This window comes from Mus musculus, chromosome 5 (genome assembly GCF_000001635.26).
Source record: "Mus musculus strain C57BL/6J chromosome 5, GRCm38.p6 C57BL/6J".
In the NCBI taxonomy this organism is placed as follows: domain Eukaryota; kingdom Metazoa; phylum Chordata; class Mammalia; order Rodentia; family Muridae; genus Mus; species Mus musculus.
Genome location: NC_000071.6, coordinates 31,647,061 through 31,663,960, shown reverse-complemented (window position 1 = coordinate 31,663,960; position 16,900 = coordinate 31,647,061). Strand labels below are relative to the sequence as shown.

The window sequence follows — 16,900 nt, the reverse complement described above, 5'->3', positions numbered from 1 at the left end:
TTTCATTAAGGGAGTTATTTGTAGCCTAGGCTGGCATTGAACTCACTGATGGTCTTGTTCAGCCTTCTGCATGTTCTTTGGGGGTTTGTTTTCTTGGTTGTTTATTTGTCTCATAGATTCCAGGATGGCTTTGAATTTCTGATCCTCTTGCCTACATCTTTCAGGGACAGGGGTCACAGGTGTGCCTCATCATGCCCAGTTTATGCAGTGCTAAGGACCAAGCCTGGGTCCGTGTGCCAACTTAAGCCTCACTCATCTCAAGCCCCTTACAGTGCACTTCTGCATGAGCATCTTAAACTCAACCTCAGCGATCTAAAATTGCAGTAGCAGGGTTGGGGATTTAGCTCAGTGGTAGAGTGCTTGCCTAGCAAGCACAAGGCCCTGGGTTCGGTCCTCAGCTCTGGAAAAAAATAAATAAATAAAATAAAATAAAATTGTAATAGCAAAGACAGTAGGTTAAGTTTTCATTCTGTGGTCAAAATGAAAGTATCATATATAATTATAAATAATATATCACTATGGACAACATAAAATATAATGCAGCATTTATTATATTAAGCTATGTCATCAATAATGATTACTGCCAAAGGCAGGTCATTTCTGACCTTAAACCTCATGTTCTAGAAATGACTTCAGTTTTTCCTTTCCTGTGAACCAAAATGTCTGTTATGGTAAGCCGTACCTGGCTTATAGTAAGGTAATATCCTGGAGTATAGATTGTGCAGAACATGGCAGCACAAATCTATAATCCCAACACTCAAGAGACTCACACAGGAGGATTGCAAGGAGCTCAAGGCCAGGCTAGGCTACGGACTGAGACTGTCTAAAAATAATAATAAATATAGAGGAATTGAACAATAAGCGCCTTCAAGTGAAGGCAGATGCCGACAAAGTGACGAGTGTTACTCCAGCTTGTCAGACTCAAGGCATGGCTGAGCTAGCTGCATGTCCATGGCTGCTTTTGTCTGTGGACAGCCTTGGTCTTCGGCTTGTTGTTCAGCCACCAAAGCCCATCCAGAAGTGCATAGTACGTTATGCTACAGTTGACTCCAGCTGGGAATGAGCTCACTGCTGGGGAGAAGGAAGGAGAGATGCAGTCTTTCAGCAAGTGGGCTCCTTGCATTTTTCCAGGTCTGAGGTTGGCTTTGTGTAGAACCATCCACACTTTATTAAGTTTTCCTCATGGCCAACAAACACACATGCGGTAAGACGATAGGCTAGGATTTGTTCTGTGTGGAGAGGTAATTTTAGGTCGTGTCTATACTAGATCTGCACAAGCAGCCTGAAGCACTAAAAAGTGCCTGCTGCAACTCATTCCTTTAGAGCTGTGCTGTCCAATAGAAACAAAATGTAAGCCACATGCAGTTTTTAAATTGTCCAGGAACCATGTTTTTATTAAAGGAAAAGGGGTAAATCTAATTTTAACAATATAATTCACACACACATATATATATAATATTATCATTTCAACATGTAATTAAATTTATTTTAGAATTAAAACTTTTAGGGTGTTTTCTTAAAAATTAGTGAGGCCAGAGAGATGGCCCAGCAGGTCAAGATGCCTGCCGCCAAGCCTGCCTACATGACTGGATCCCTAACCCTACATGATAGGAGAGAGTTTATTCTTACCCCACATGTGTGCTAGAGCACACACATATCCCAATACATAAAACACATAAATACATAAATGTTTAAAATAGTAAAATAGGGGATTGGAGATATGGTTCATTGGTTAAAAGTACTTACAGCTCTTCCAGAGGACCCAGGTTCAATTCCCAGCATCCACAGTTCACAACTATCTGTAACTCTTGTTCCAAGGGATCTGACAACCTTCACACAGACATGCACGCAGGCAAAACATCAGTGCACATAAAATAAAAGTAAATACATCTTTTTAAAAAATAGTGAGATATGTTACATCCTGTTCTTTGTTCCAGCACGTATTGACTTTTGTCTTAGTTAGAGATTTACTGCTGTGAACAGACACTATGACCAAAGCCATTCTTATAAGAACAACATTTAGTTGGAGCTGGCTTACAGGTTCAAAGGTTCAGTCCATAATCATTAAGGCATGACATTAAGCATGACAGCATCCAGGCAGGCATGGTGCAGGAGGAGCTGAGAATTCTGCACCTTCATCTGAAGGCTGCTATGAGGAGACTCACTTCCAGGCAATTAGGATGAGGGTCTTATAGCCCACACCCACAGTGACACACCTACTCCAACCAAGCCACACCTCCTAATAGTGCCACTCCCTGGGCCAAGCATATCAGTGCATCTCAGTTCAGACTAGCAGTAGTTCAAGAGTCAGTGCCACATGTAGTATTGTAATCTAATAGTGAACAACACACCTCCTAAGAGTTCATTTTCCAGGAGCTACAGAGATAGCTATGTCACCACAGTTCTTTGGGAGAACTTTTAAATCCCCAGAACCCACATAGAAGAGGGAAGAGGAGAAGAAGAAAATAAAGAAGAGGAAGAGAAAGAAGGAAGGGACGGAAGGAAGAAAGGGAGGGAGGGAGGGAGGAGGGAAAAGCTGGTCACGAGAGCATATGCTTGCAATCCCAACTCTGAGGTGGCAGAAACAAGAAGATCCCGTGGCTTCCTGGCTTAACTACCTTAGCCTGCTTGACAAGTTCCAGACCAGTAAAAAAACCTGACTCAAAGAAAGTGATTTTCTTATAAAGGGAGCTGGTGCATGAAGAACAATTTCTACATGTTCCCTGTGCATTCCCCATGTACTCACACATACAGAGAGGGAGGGAGGCAAGAAGAGAGGGAGGGAGGGAGGGAAGGAGGGAGGGAGGGAGGGAGAGAGAGAAAAAGAGAGAGAGAGATGGAGGGAGGGAGGAGAGAGACAGAGAAAGACAGAGAGAGAGGAAGAAAGAGTTCATCTGCAGAATTGGGCATCATCACCACCACCTCCTGTGTGGATATAAAAGGATTACAGAGAGTGGGCTCAGGTCATGAGAGTCTATCAAATCCTTAGCCGTATTTCTTTGTTTGGTCTATACAGTATAGACCAAATAAAATAAGAGAATACCTATCTCATATATTTTCTGTCTTTTAGATATTTGTTTAAAATGTGTTAGGGGTAGCAGGATCACTTTGGGAAGAACATGGCATGCAAATGAACTGCTCATATACAGTAGAGCATTTGTTTTGAGCATTCTGCAGAGTTATTCCTACCTATATTCATCTGTATGATACCTATCACTTAGAACTCACAATCTTTACCATATTCGTGTATTAGCCATTTCACATAAAAGAAATTGTAAAAGTATGTTATGCATCATTCCCTAACTATTATTCTTTGTAATAAGAATATTAATAAGGAAAATATGCTTAAATTTTTGTTCAAAGTGCTCATAATAATTGGGCTGGAGAAATGAGCCCTGGAGACATGAATTCTGTTCCTGCAACCCACATGGTAGGAAAGAACTGAATCCTATAGCCTCCACATGCATGCCCATGGTATACATGCACCCACATGTATACACATATGTTCATACATGCACAAAATAAATAAACACATGTAAAGTAACTAAGTGCTCATAGTAAGTCAGGTAGAGTGGTATGTGCTCATAGTCCCTCCTACTCAGAAAGGTGAGGTGGGAGGGGTTCTTGAGCCCAGGTGCTTAAGGCCAGCCCAGAAAACATAGCAAGACTCTTATCTCCTATAAAAATGAAAATAATCAGAATATTATGAATCTCACAAAAAACATTGCCAAAAAACACATTTGGAACACAATAACTAAACCGGAATGTCCTGGAAATGTTAAGATTAATTCTTCTAACACATTCTGTATATAATGCCTTCAGAGGATGGTTTTACATCCTTAGATTGGCTTTGCTTGGTTTAGTATAAATATGTAGAATTTCTTCGTAGGCCAGAATATCATCGTCATAGTGGCTGGAGCAAATCTGTTTTTGAATTCTGAAGACTTGAAGAAGGCAGCCAGTGTCATTAGCCGAGCCAAAGTGATGATATGCCAGCTAGAAATAAGCCCGGCAGCTTCTCTGGAAGCTCTGACAATGGCCCGCAGGAGTGGAGGTAATGTTACAGATTTGTCACTCTTTCTGGGAGAGCTTTTATCGCTGTCTTAATTAACATTAACCTTTCAAGTTGACTAAAGCATTACTTTGTAGTAAAATATTCGTTCCTCCATCTGTGAGATTCACCGGCTTGTAGTTCTTGATAATGTTAAGAAAAACTCACAAATAGGATAAAAATAACATGAGTAGCATATCCGATATCCCTAAATATAAAACCTGGAGTCTAGTTAGCAGAATCGACCTAAGGTATAACAGGGGCCTCTGAAGCATGCAGCAAGGGGACAGAGAAAGTAGGATGTTCCCACTGTCTCCTGTCTACGAGTCAAAGGTTCATTCTTAGCCACGTCTGCTGGTGCACACCTTTAATCCCAACACTCAGGAGGCAGAAGCAATAGGACCTCAATGAGTTCAAGGCCAGCCTGCACTAACTACATAGAGAGCTCCAGACAGCCAGGGCTACACAGAGAAACCCTGTCTCAAAAAAACAAAAGCAAAGATTCCTTCTTTCTCTGTTTTCTAAGCTTGTGTCATCTTTTCAATACACACAAGCCTATTTGTATATAATGTGTGTGGGTTGCCGGTGTCTTTTGCTTCACCTTGGATTTTGAAAATGTTCAAACCAACCCAGGTAGGCAGCACTGTATGATGGGTCCCTCAGGGTCAGCGAGCCTGGGTTTCTCCTCTCTCTCTCTTACCTCACAACAGATAATGTGGGGGCATGTCTTTTTAATCCAGGTAGTTTGTTTCTTTTTTTCTTCCACTGGCTAGGAGATAAAGTATCCCATTTTTACTCCTTGTTAGGTTTGGGGTATTAGGAAAATTAGTTAATTTTTCTGAACCTGAATGTAAAATTCAGATAGAAGTGGGTCTTATAGACTTTTTCTGTTGATAGAATGGCATAAGATATGTTATCATACTTGCAACTAAGTCCCAGTTTTCTTCCTTCCTACCCATTTTCCTCTGAATTAGAATTGGAATTGTTAAGTGTGGTAGTGCACACCTGGTATCCCGGCTCTGAGAGGTAGAGGCAGGAAGACCACCCGTTTGAGATCAGCTAGGCTACACAGGGAGTTGAAAGCCAGTCTAAGCCAGACCCTGTCTCAAAAATAATAGGATAACACTTTATGTATCGCCATTTGCCCAAGACAAAAAGTAGCTACAGTTACAACAATGGCCTACAACAATGGCCTCTGTTTGGTGTTGTGGCAATAGTTATGTGATATATGATAAAAAACAATATAGAGAACTACATCAACTTTCCCTATTAAAACATCCCAGAAAGCTGTGAAATAAAGAAAATTGTAACAGCAGTATAGTATACACAGTATACACAGACACTCGCAGGCACCGTCAGGGAGGCTCGGCCACAGGAACAGAATATATGTGTATGGTAATCCGGGTTTAGATGTGTGCTTTATGTACATGATTTCTCTTAAAACATTTCCTGTTCTATATGGCAGTAAGTGGAAAATAAGCCACTGAGGGCTGGCAAGGTGGCTTACTGGGGGTAGGCATTTGCCACCAAGCTTGGGACCTGAGATTAGTACCTGGGAACTATATGATGGAAGGAAATGTCACCTCCTGCAAGCTATCATCTGACCTCCACCTGTGTACATGGTGGGTGTACACACCCCTCCCCCACAAATAAATAAGTCTGGTTCTTCTTTAAGGAAACTAAATCTCTGAAATGATTTTGTAGAGAATTTTACAGTGTTTATACTGATTTCACAAATTTTTCCTTTTGGCAAAACAATATACTGTGGCAAATTCTCACTGACATTTACTGTATTTTTAATGGACTCAAAGCTGTCAGAAAGAATTCAAAGCCAAAACTCGCTCGGTTGCATTTTCTCAAAGTGTCACAGATGAGGCCCATGCTCGTGGTAAGCAGACTGGAGCTGGAGGTAGCCAAGCTGGTAGAGCACATACCTAGCACGTACCGATCCTGCTGGATCCCAGTGCTACATAACCCAAATGTGCTGGGACACCCCCAGCATCCCAGGACCTGGGAGGTGCTGGCAGGACGATCTGAAGCTCAAGGGCAGATCAGAGAGATGACTTGACTCAGAAGATAAAGACACTTAGGGCCCAACCTGTGACCCGAGCTCCATCTCCAGGACCTACACAGTAAGGACACAGAAAGGACTAGCTATAAACCACGGTTGTCCTTTGAGCTCCATACATGCTCTGTTCTAAGAATGTGCATAGAAACACACAGAGACACAATAAATGAATAAATGTGGATTTTTGAAAATAATTTTTGAAGTTTAGGTCATCCTCAACTATATATAAAGTTCAAGACCAGCTAGGGCTAACAAGAAAACCATTGTTGAAAAACAAAAACCCAGTCTGTGCCTTGCTCTGGTTCTAAGCAGGCAAAGTGACTACTGTGTGCCTCTGCTGTCTCCTGCCCATGTACAGTACACCCTCATCGCAGTTCTCTCCTACCCCTGCTTCTCGGAGAGCCCTGCTGCCTCCTCTAGTTCCCCACAGCCCACCCAGCTGGTGGAGGAGAGGACCGTACAGCTAACACAGGTGAGACCCTAGCCTTCAACAGGGACAGCTAGTGTCAGCCTGACACACAGGCCGCCTGACCAACCTCAGCCTGTCATTTGGGTGGGGTTCAGAAATGTTTCCTTCATCACCTGTCACTCATTTCTTCCTCTTCAGACATTGAGGGTCTTGTGGCATCAAGAAGATGGGGGGGAGGGGATGCTGTAGCAACTGGCCACCCAGCTTACTCTTACTCTAACTTTTGTTTGTATGTTTTGTTCTGAAACAAGGTGCTGTCTTGGCATTGAGTTTCTGATCCTCCTGCCCCTGCCTTTCAATCACAGGGTTACAGGTATTCACCACCGTGCTTGGCTTTGATCCAGTGTGCTTCTAAATTAATTCCACATTATCTAGTAGTTCCATCTTGTCTGCAGAATGAGCATTTCAAAGCCTCTGTAGACGCCTGCCACCGCACTGAATGCTTTAATGCCCTTTTGCCTTGTTGAGCTCTTATACAGCCAAGAGCCATAACTTCTGCATCTTCTTGATAAGCTCTTACATATAATAGAGCCATAACTTTTGCATCTTAAGGTACAATGTCAGAACTAACACTATTTTATCTTCCTTCCTACCAGTTTTTTTAATGATTTATTTATTTTATATATATATATATATATGAGTACACTGTTGCTATCTTCAGACACACCAGAAGAGGGTATCAGACCTCATTACAGATGGTTGTGAGCCACCATGTGGTTGCTGGAAATTGAACTGAGCACCTTTGGAAGAACAGACAATGCTCTTAATCACTGAGCCATCTCTCCAGCTCCTTCCTACCAATTTTGTGGGTATATTTGATCTTAGCCATCTCAGCACACAGTTTTTTCTTACTTAATTGGGTAAAAACCTTAGACTTCTTCACCAAAAGTGAAAGTGTTGGCATATCTGAATTCCAGCCTCACTATTCTTACTGTGGAGCCATTGTTAAACAAAATAGGGGTCCCCTGAACAGTCCAACCATATGGCCAACCAAGTCGAATATACAAGCTGATAGGATAAGTCAGATCCCAGGGGATCAGGACTGCATGAGGTTTGACCGCACGCTGTGAAATGTATAACTGATGAAACTGATGATCTGTCAGGTTTTGAAATGCAGAGGAAAAGTTTTATCTTGAGCATGCTGTCTCAAAACTCTCCTTGGTTTTACCGAAATGAAAGCAGTTTGAGACACAGTGCTAACAGTCAAAACAAAGAAACAACAAAACCAGTCCCAGTTGGGTCACAGTGCAGTTAGGTAGACCTGCTGCAAGCTGATGCTGTGGCTGCTGCTGGTGAGACAGTTCATGTTGGGTCTGGTCTTTATATCCATTTCAAAGCAAATGGAACATTACAGGGACAATTATAAATAATTGAGATTGTCAGATCGCCAAGATTAAATCCCAGGTATGATACAAAGTGTCTTTTAATGCCACTTTAGCCCTTTTCCATTTGGCAAGCTGAACCTCTTGGCTGGCTGTGTAGACTTTTGCAATAACATTGTCCCACACATGGGCCAAACTTGGAGCTGTTTTACAACTCAAGTCTCAAAAAACAAAACAAAACAAACAAACAAAAAAAAAAAACCAACCCTCAATGGTGAAGAGACAGACAAACCAGCATTGGGGTACCCACTCTCCTCACAGTACCTTTGCTTGGGGGTGACATTAGTCCTCTGTCCCTCTGAGTGAGTTCTCAGGGCATTCTTCCATCCTCTCTTCCACCCTATTTTTCAGCCTACCAGTTTTCCCTAGGCTCCACCAATTCCTCATCAACATTACTGTGTCAGCCATTGGTGTGTGCGCAAGATAACCAGGAGTTTAGTGCATCTCCCTCTGTAATGAGTGATACTTACTGTTGTGTCCTGTCATCCTCTCTGTGGCTCCACATCTCTGGTTTTGCCTAATCCCAGGATGACATCAGTTTTCCATCGAGGGTGTTAAACATTTGTACTTCTCTTTAACTACCTGCATCCTCTAGTTCCTCATGTTTCTTCATCCTGGGAAAGCTGAACCCAAGAAGAATGATTTTCATACAGCATTTTTTTCACTTCTACCCTGAGCTTAGAGACTATAAACCACACATCAGATGTTGTGCTTACATAACCAGTGACAGCTGGAAAGGATGCCCCTCCCCCACAGTGAAATACAGGCAAAGAGGATTTGCTTGATTTTATGCAATATTTATAATAATCAATTTATAGAGTTCCTCATTCCATCCATTGATATCCACTGTCTTCTACTACTAAAGCAAGAATCATTTCTTCATTGGTAGAAGATGCTGTGCCTGTACAAAAAAATGGGGTCTTCCCGTGAAGTACCACACTGGTCTACCATCAGACTTAGTCCCACCAAACTTTATAACAGATCATTTATGAGTTTAGTGAGTAACCTCTCAGACTTCTTCTCTTCTACACAAGCATATACACATATAGTCATGCTTTGTTTTCTTTTAGAGGGAAGGATTGTCACAAGACTGCATTCTTTTTGGTTAATAAAGAATAGAGATATTTCTCTGATAAAGTATTGATGGCTTCATTTATTTTAACAGCTATAGAGTATTGATCACATAGACCAAGGAAAAAGAGGACCAGCCAATCTAGTTAGATCAACCAGTGCAATTTTCCAAAAGCAAGTCCTCAGATAGCTGTGTGGAGTTCCCTTGGCTTTCCACCATAGTCCGCAGCATGAGCATCACTGTACTTCATAGCCGTATGCCCGTTACCTTCTGTAAGATGAGTATAGAAAAGGACTTGCTGGATCCTGGATCTTTAGTGGGATGGAACTTCTCAAAGAATGGCTTCATCCTGCATCTTCATTACTGGTAGCTTGATACAGACCTGTGCCCAAGTGCTTAGGAATACAGGCTTGAAGATCACACTAGATGTGCAACTGCATTCAATTTGATACTTGAGGGAAACAGAGCACAATATGCTTGCATTAATTACTTTCCTTTTGCTGGGATAAGATACCATGACCAAAGCACAGAAAATGACCCTCAAGAACTCATAGATTTGAATGCTTAGTCATGAGGGAATGGCACTATTCAAAAGGATTAGGAAACATAGCCTTGTTGGAAGAAGCATGTTACTGAGAGTGAGTTTTGAGGTTTCTGAAGCCCAAGCTAGGCTCGATGGTTCTCTCTTCCTTTTGCCTACAAAACCAGATATAAAACTCTCAGCTGCTTCTTCAGCACCATTTGGCTGCATGCCACCATGCTTCCCACCATGATGCCAATGGACTAAACCTCCGAAACTGTAAGCCAGCCTCAATTAAAAGCTTTACTTTATAAGAGTTGCTGAAGGTATAGTGTTTCTTCACAGCAATACGGCACTAAGACAGCAACTTAGAGAAGAAATCATTTATTTGGAGCTTACGGTTTCAGGGTTTAGAGTCTATGAGCATCATGGCAGAGAGCATGGCAGCAGGCAGGTGGTTCTGGAGCAATAGCTGATAGTTGACATCTTAGACAGGCCTGAAGCAGAGAACACTAACTGGGAATGGCAGAGCATTTGAAACTGAAAGTCCACCCAGAGACACATCTCAAACAAGCCACACCTCCTAATCCTTCCCAAACAGTTCCATCAACTGGGGACCAAGTGTTGAAGCAGATGAGCTTATGGGGGCCAGTCTCATTCAGACTAACCCAATGCTATTCAGAAAACTTAAAACCTGGCTGCATTCAGATGCTGGGTCCTTGGGACTTTCATGCATAATGGCTATCTCTAACCCCTCAAAGACATGGGAAACCCACTCTATCAGAAAGAGGAAGAGGGGTGGACAGGCATGGGTGTCCGCTGTGTGCAAAGAACACATAATAACAGTAATAATCCTCCATATTTGGACAACACTTTTTAGTTTACATAGGGCTTTTATGTGCATTTTTTAATTTAAGCCGAACAACTGCCCTGTATAAAAATCTGAGCAGGAATTTTTAAAAAGCATACAATTTATGTGGAAGGACATTGTAAAGTCTAAGGTAACAAAATGTGGTGATGTTGTCAGCCTATACTAGCTGAGACCACTGACTGGCCCAACTGTTAAGACCTAGGAAGGTACAGATGCAGGCTAGACCTGCTCATAGTGTTGCAGCAACTGGGGTCTTCATCAGCCATGAGCACTCCCCAGGACAGGGGTGGGGGGGCCGGGATGTGTCACTGCTGAGCTATCTACAACAGCTACCTAGAGAACTTGTAAATGTGTGGGTTCCCTGATCATAGCCCAGGATTCTGTTTCAGTGAGCTAGAAATGGGACCTAGAAATCCTACAGGCTCTCCTGTTGTGTAAACAAATTTGTAGCCATTGTTCGAGAAGAGTCCCTAAGAACTGCAGCTAAAGGATCTTACTTGAGACTAGTCAGGTGGATTATTTACCCTGGGAAGCTGTGGATCCAGGCTGAGGAGAGAGGCCTGGCCAGCCTGGTTGTTTTGTCACAAAGCAGGAGTGGTTTACAAATGGAATTTCTAAGCCTTTAAAATAATTTGCAGAATTTCACACCAAAAGCTGTTGTGTAATATTGTGCATTGGTACTAAGGAATTTATTGTTCTGGATACCGCCCTGGTCTAGATAAGTTGCTATTTTAAAGAGGATCAAAGCCAAGGGACTCTTGGTTAGGTCCCAGCCTCCCCACATCCAGGAGTGTGAGTGTGACTCCAGCACTCGGCCTTGTCTCTCTTTTACTTTTCTCCTCTGTCAGTGTAATAATGGCAGTGACAGTGTCCTGCTCTTGCTCTGCTGCCCCCACCCATCCTTCTCTGTAGTTGTCTAGTCTGAGCTCGCACCTAAGACTCTGAACGAGATTGCCCCCCTTTCTCAATCCAGAACCAAGAATGCGCGGGCAGGAGAGTGTGTGTGTGTGTGTGTGTGTGTGTGTGTGTGTGTGTGTGTGTGTTGGCATGAGTAATTTGTATCTATTTTGGAGGCATACCTGGGTCTATCTAATACACATATTTACCTCAGTTTCCTACATACTGTTACTATCAGAAAAGTCTCGATTCTTTGCTGTTTCTTTCCTGTCGCTTTTTTCTTCTCTGAACCCACCCCACAGATAAGCACTTAAATTGGCCTCTAGAAGTGTTCACTGTTCCATCCAAACTCATACATGTTCTTCCACACCACACTTTTGCTTTAATGTTCTTGTTGTCCTCACCTGACCTGTAGACTCATGTTAGTTGTAAATATGATGCTTGCCCTTGAAGCTGAAGTGAGAAGGTAAAAAAATAGAGGAAATGGATAAACGAAAGGATTGATACCAGGCTGTCATGAAGACTGACATCCCAAGCCTTTCTGTATCTGTGGTTTAATAAATGATTTTTATCTGGTGAGTGTGAAAATGACGGTCCTCAGCTCTCTCTCCCTTAGAGTCTGTACGCACACCAACCCCATTACTTTACATCTAGCCTAAAAGAGAAGTAAAAGAACTAAATCAATATTTTAAAATGATGACCATTGAGCTCCTTTTCCATTCCTTTGCAGTGAAAACCTTGTTCAACCCAGCTCCAGCCATGGCTGACCTGGACCCCCAGTTCTATACCCTCTCCAGTATTTTCTGCTGCAACGAGAGCGAGGTACATACAACTCACTTGCTTCTTCTATGAGGGACTTGCAGGCAACTGGATAAAATAGACAGGCAGGATGAGCTATAGCAGTTGAGTATATGTGAATTCAGTAAAAAGAGATTTTTCAGTTACTGGGGTGTGGAGAAAAGGAAACTACTAAGCCTTTTGTGGCCGTAAAGGATTCTAAGCCACCCCCATACACACACAATCTGATACCAACTAAAACTCTCCCCATGTTAGGCATCCTCCAGTCCCCAAAAGTGGATATACTGTTTTCTCTTTTAAGTATTTCACAATTTCTGGACTTAATTATTTACTTGGTTTTTCAAGACAAGGTTTCTCTGTGTAGCCCTGACTGTCCTGGAACTCCCTCTGTGGAGCAGGCTGGCCTCGAACTCACAGAGCTCCATCTGTCCCCACCTCCTGAGTCCTGGGACTAAAGGGGGAGGACTAATTAATATTAAAGTTGACAAGTTGAGCAAATAAAAATACAAACCAAAAGCCCAAAAATCTTAATTTCAAATAATCGGTGAAAAAAACATATAAAACCATTGGTTGTTTTTTTCTGAAAATCAAATTTAACTGTGAGCCTTGGTATTTTATCTGGCAATTGTAATTAGTGTACAAGCTCCTGAGTAGCTTCTGTACTACCTTCTAGTGTGCAGATTCTGTGGCAGCATTGGCAGAGAGACACAGGCTCCTACTGAGCCTGCTGTAAGAGGAAGCAGTGTCTCAGCTAAGGGACATGATGTGCACATCTGCACAACATACCTGTCAGTGTGGTGATATAATCTACTCTTTAATAAATAATATTAGGAAGGAGATCTCAATCAATCACCATTATTATAGAAAGACAGCCTTAGACTAGAATTCTCTCTCATCGTTGAGATGCAACACACACACAGAAACAGACTGTTGGTCAATAAAGGCTAGCTTTCCTTTGGCTCTAAGGCTAAATGAAGGTTAGGCTTTCTTAACCTGCTTGCTTGATAATTTCATCTGTCAGGACATACAGGACACAGAAGGCTGCTACATGGAAACTAATTTTAACAAACCACAGTAGTTTATGCAACATTTTTGAGCAACCACCATGGCTAGGCAATGGGCTCGGAAAAAGGAATTGTGGAAGATGGAGACCATTTCACAATATGAGGTGACATTTCTCTCAACCACCAAACTGGCTCAGATTTCCCTGGTGGAAGCTTAAAAGACACTGTTTGTTCTTCAGACAGTTTTCACAGCCCAAATGTTTATTCAGCTCATGTGTCTTCTCCACTAAATTATAAATTCCATGAAGACACATTATTGTATTCTGTCCCTATTATATACTTACCTATTGCTATATAATAAATTCTCCAAAGCAGCTATAGTTTTCCATTCCCAGTTTCCATCCTAGGGAATTCAGATAGGGCCTGGCATGGCTTGTCCTTGCTCTGTGGTGCCTGAGGCAAGAGTTGAAAATTTCCAAGGCTGAGAGATTCTTCACTCGGGTTTGATAGTTGCTACTGGTGTTGCCTGGAGCATAGTGGGATTGTTGGTCAGAATACTTACACATGACTTGTCTTGGCATACACACCACACACACACACGTGTGTGTGTGTGTGTGTGTGTGTGTGTGTGTGTGTGTGCGTGTGCGCATGCGCGCGCGCACACACATCAAAACACATACATACTCTTTCTTACACACATCAAAACACACACATACTCTCCCTTACACATCAAAACACACTACACACATATACCCAAACATATCACATACACACACACACACACACACACACACCCCAACCACTCGCACACAGGGTCAGGGGTATTGATAGAGATTTCAGATTTTTTAGAAGATACAGTAAGAGCGTCTCTGAAAGTAGATGAGTGTATGTAGCAGACAGAATTGGTCCCTGTAACACAGATTAACACCAAACTTATTAAGATGGCTCAGAGTCTGTTCCCACCACCCATATGGCAGCTCACAACCATCTGTAACTCAAGTTCTAGGGATCCAGTGTCCTCTTCTGGCCTCCTCAGGCTCCTGCACACACTGAGTACACAGATATACACGCAGGTGCACGAGCACTCAAGAGCACATAAAAATAAGAAAATTAAGAAAATGAAAAGGTGGCCTCAGAGTACAGCCAACCCAGACTATACACAGGGGTCACATGGAAGACAGAAAGAGAAGGTGCATGGCCAGGTTCAGGCAGCTCCTGCTATTGGGATCACAGATGCAACGAGCAGGCACTTGAGGGATGGTTTTTATATGACAAAAGGAGTAATTTGGGCATGATCTGAACAAATAAAAGTGAGATGCAATCTCAGTCTTAGGAATGTATAGCATATGATTAAATTGTAATACAAAAGGACAGAATTTGGTAATAAACCTTAAAATTATTTTATACATTGTATGTGTACGCGCACGTGCTCATATGCCATGGCATGCATATGGAACTGCCAAAGGACTTGAGGAAATCAATATTCTCTTTCCACCAGGTGAGCCCTGGATTGAACTCAGGCCATTAGGCTTAGTTGCAAGTGCCTTTACCTACTGATCCATCTGAGCAGCCTAGACACACACACACACACACACACACACACACACACACACACACACACAAATGTGTTTAATATTGGCATATTCATAGCAACTACAAGCAGGGCTTACATGCAGTCTTATATAGCATATGGTTAAACTTGAATAAGGAAAGGAGAATTTACTTATATACTTTGAGTTAAAAAGTACTAATTCAATGAGTGCTATTTTTAACTTCCTGTGTCACAAGTAGAGATGCACCCCAAAGATGGCAGAGGGGTGCCTCTTGGCCCAGTTTCAGCCCAAGACTCTTCACTATTCCAGGAGAGAAATATTGATCCTGCACAAACCCTCCTCAGTTATTGCATGTGACTTAAGGAAGGTCATAGAGATGGTGACAAGTAGTCTGCAAGAGCATGAGAGAGACACCAAGAGAAGCCCGGACACCGCTGGGCCAGGGGAGGCCTGGGTAGTGGTGTCCAGCTTAGGTGCCTATGTTTAGAGATGCAGCATACATGGAGTCCCTCGTAGTGGCTCCCTCTCCACTTCCCACCTTCCTTGCTTTCTTTCATAGACTGCATTTGTTGTCCCGAGTTCTATATCTAGAGGAACTGAGATAGCAATACAGCAGTTAATCTCTGTTCACCCTGAAAGCTACATTGATTAGCCCATTCCCCGAGTGGATTTATTTTTTTGGTTTTTAATGAAAAGTAAAAACAAGCCAGGTGATGGTGCACACCTTTAGTCCCAGCACTCAGGAAGCAGAGGCAGGCAGATCTCTGAAAGTACGAGGCCAGCCTGGTCTAGAGTGAGTTCCAGGACAGCCAGGGCTACACACAGAAACCCAAAGTTATCCTAAGAATTTTACAAATATTTTTAGATTTATGTTATGCATTTGAGTGTTTTACCTGCATATATGTATGTGCACTTCATATGTGACTGGTGCCTGTGGAGGTCAGAAGACAGGGTCAGATCCTGAGACTAGAGTTACAGATGATTGCAAGCCACCATGTAATTGTTGAGAACTAAACCTGTCTTCTGTTTGAGCAACAAGTGTTCTTAACCACAGAGCCATCTCTCCAGCCCCTGAGAGTGTTTTGTTTCCTTTGGAGTTTTTGTTTTTGGCATTAACTCTTGACCTCCCAGACACTGAGACAGTAAGCCTGAGACAACTGTGCCCATTCAGAGAATATTTTAAGTAGCTACTTTCGTTGTCCTCATTTTGTTCCTCTTATTTATGCTTCTGTGCCAGTATCTGTCAAGGTTTCCACTGCCCTGATTGTTATGAGAAACGAGGGAGACATGTTTCCTAAAGGGCAGACCTGAGCAGACCTCGGACTCTTTATTCTCACCTCCTCTTCCTCTCTGGTATGTATTCCAGGCTGAGATTTTAACAGGCCACGCAGTGAGTGACCCCACCACGGCTGGGAAGGCTGCAATGATTCTCCTAGAACGGGGCTGCCAGGTTGTGGTCATCACCTTAGGGGCTTCAGGATGCGTGATACTGTCACAGGCTGAGCCTGTTCCAAAGCACATTCCCACTGAAGCTGTCAAGGCTGTAGACACCACGGTAGGTTTCAAACTTTCACAATTTCTTTCACATCTAATACAGCCTTGTCTGAAGATTATATAATGAGATCAGACCTAGGAGTGGGGTTGGAGAAGATAGCCAAACAGGAGAGCCCTCTCCTGACCTCTGCTAAGTCATTGGTAAGTCCCATGGTGCCCAGTCTCTGGGAACCTATTTCCTTATCCATAAAGTATTGCTGTATTTCCTGTATATGATGATTCATTAAATAAATATTTGCTGAGCCTGCTATGTGCCAGGCATGCTCTGGATGCTGGGGACACTTTGGGACGGAGACTAGAGCATAACATAGCCATGTCTTACTAGCTAGCCTCTTGATGGCTAACAGAGATCCTTGTTTTGTTTTCTTCTGTCTGACCCTTAGGCTAGTATACAGAGTTGTAGGCTTCATGCTGGCATCTTCATGCTTGTGTCACACGGTCACATTATACTTCATTCTCATGCACTCCCCTCCCCCGCACCCCACCCTTCTTCTGGACCCTTGCTCCTCTCAGTCCATCCTCCCTTCTGCCTTCTTATCACACACGTTCTGTCACTCTCTCTACTAACCCCCTCATCATCTTCATCTTCTTCCTAGTTACACACACACACATACACACACACACATACACACACACACACATACACATACACACACACACA

At 42.7% G+C, this 16,900-nt stretch overlaps 1 protein-coding gene and 1 long non-coding RNA gene across 9 annotated transcripts in view; one reads left to right on the top strand and one right to left on the bottom strand.

The window, feature by feature from the left end:
* Rbks (ribokinase) overlaps nt 1-16,900 on the top strand; it is a 73,211-nt gene that overhangs the window by 33,689 nt on the left and 22,622 nt on the right. For 5 of the 6 annotated variants that reach the window (XR_376828.3, XM_030254808.1, NM_153196.1 and 2 more), the window contains 3 exons: nt 3,890-4,054; nt 12,061-12,152; nt 16,052-16,240. Coding sequence is in view for 5 of the 6 variants with exons in the window: in NM_153196.1 (NP_694876.1) it covers nt 3,890-4,054; nt 12,061-12,152; nt 16,052-16,240 (446 nt within the window). In the remaining variant the exon portion in view is untranslated. The remainder of the gene's footprint in view (nt 1-3,889; nt 4,055-12,060; nt 12,153-16,051; nt 16,241-16,900) is intronic. The other variant, XM_006504114.2, reaches the window with a different exon arrangement.
* Nucleotides 529-16,900, bottom strand: part of Gm38424 — a 66,490-nt gene continuing 50,118 nt past the window's right edge. For 2 of the 3 annotated variants that reach the window (XR_868330.2, XR_868331.2), the window contains 3 exons: nt 13,477-13,658; nt 8,441-9,493; nt 529-1,830 (listed from right to left, as the gene is read on the bottom strand). This is a non-coding gene — a long non-coding RNA (predicted gene, 38424). Of the gene's footprint in view, nt 1,831-8,440; nt 9,494-13,476; nt 13,659-15,578; nt 16,057-16,900 lie in introns of those variants that run through there. The other variant, XR_868332.2, reaches the window with a different exon arrangement.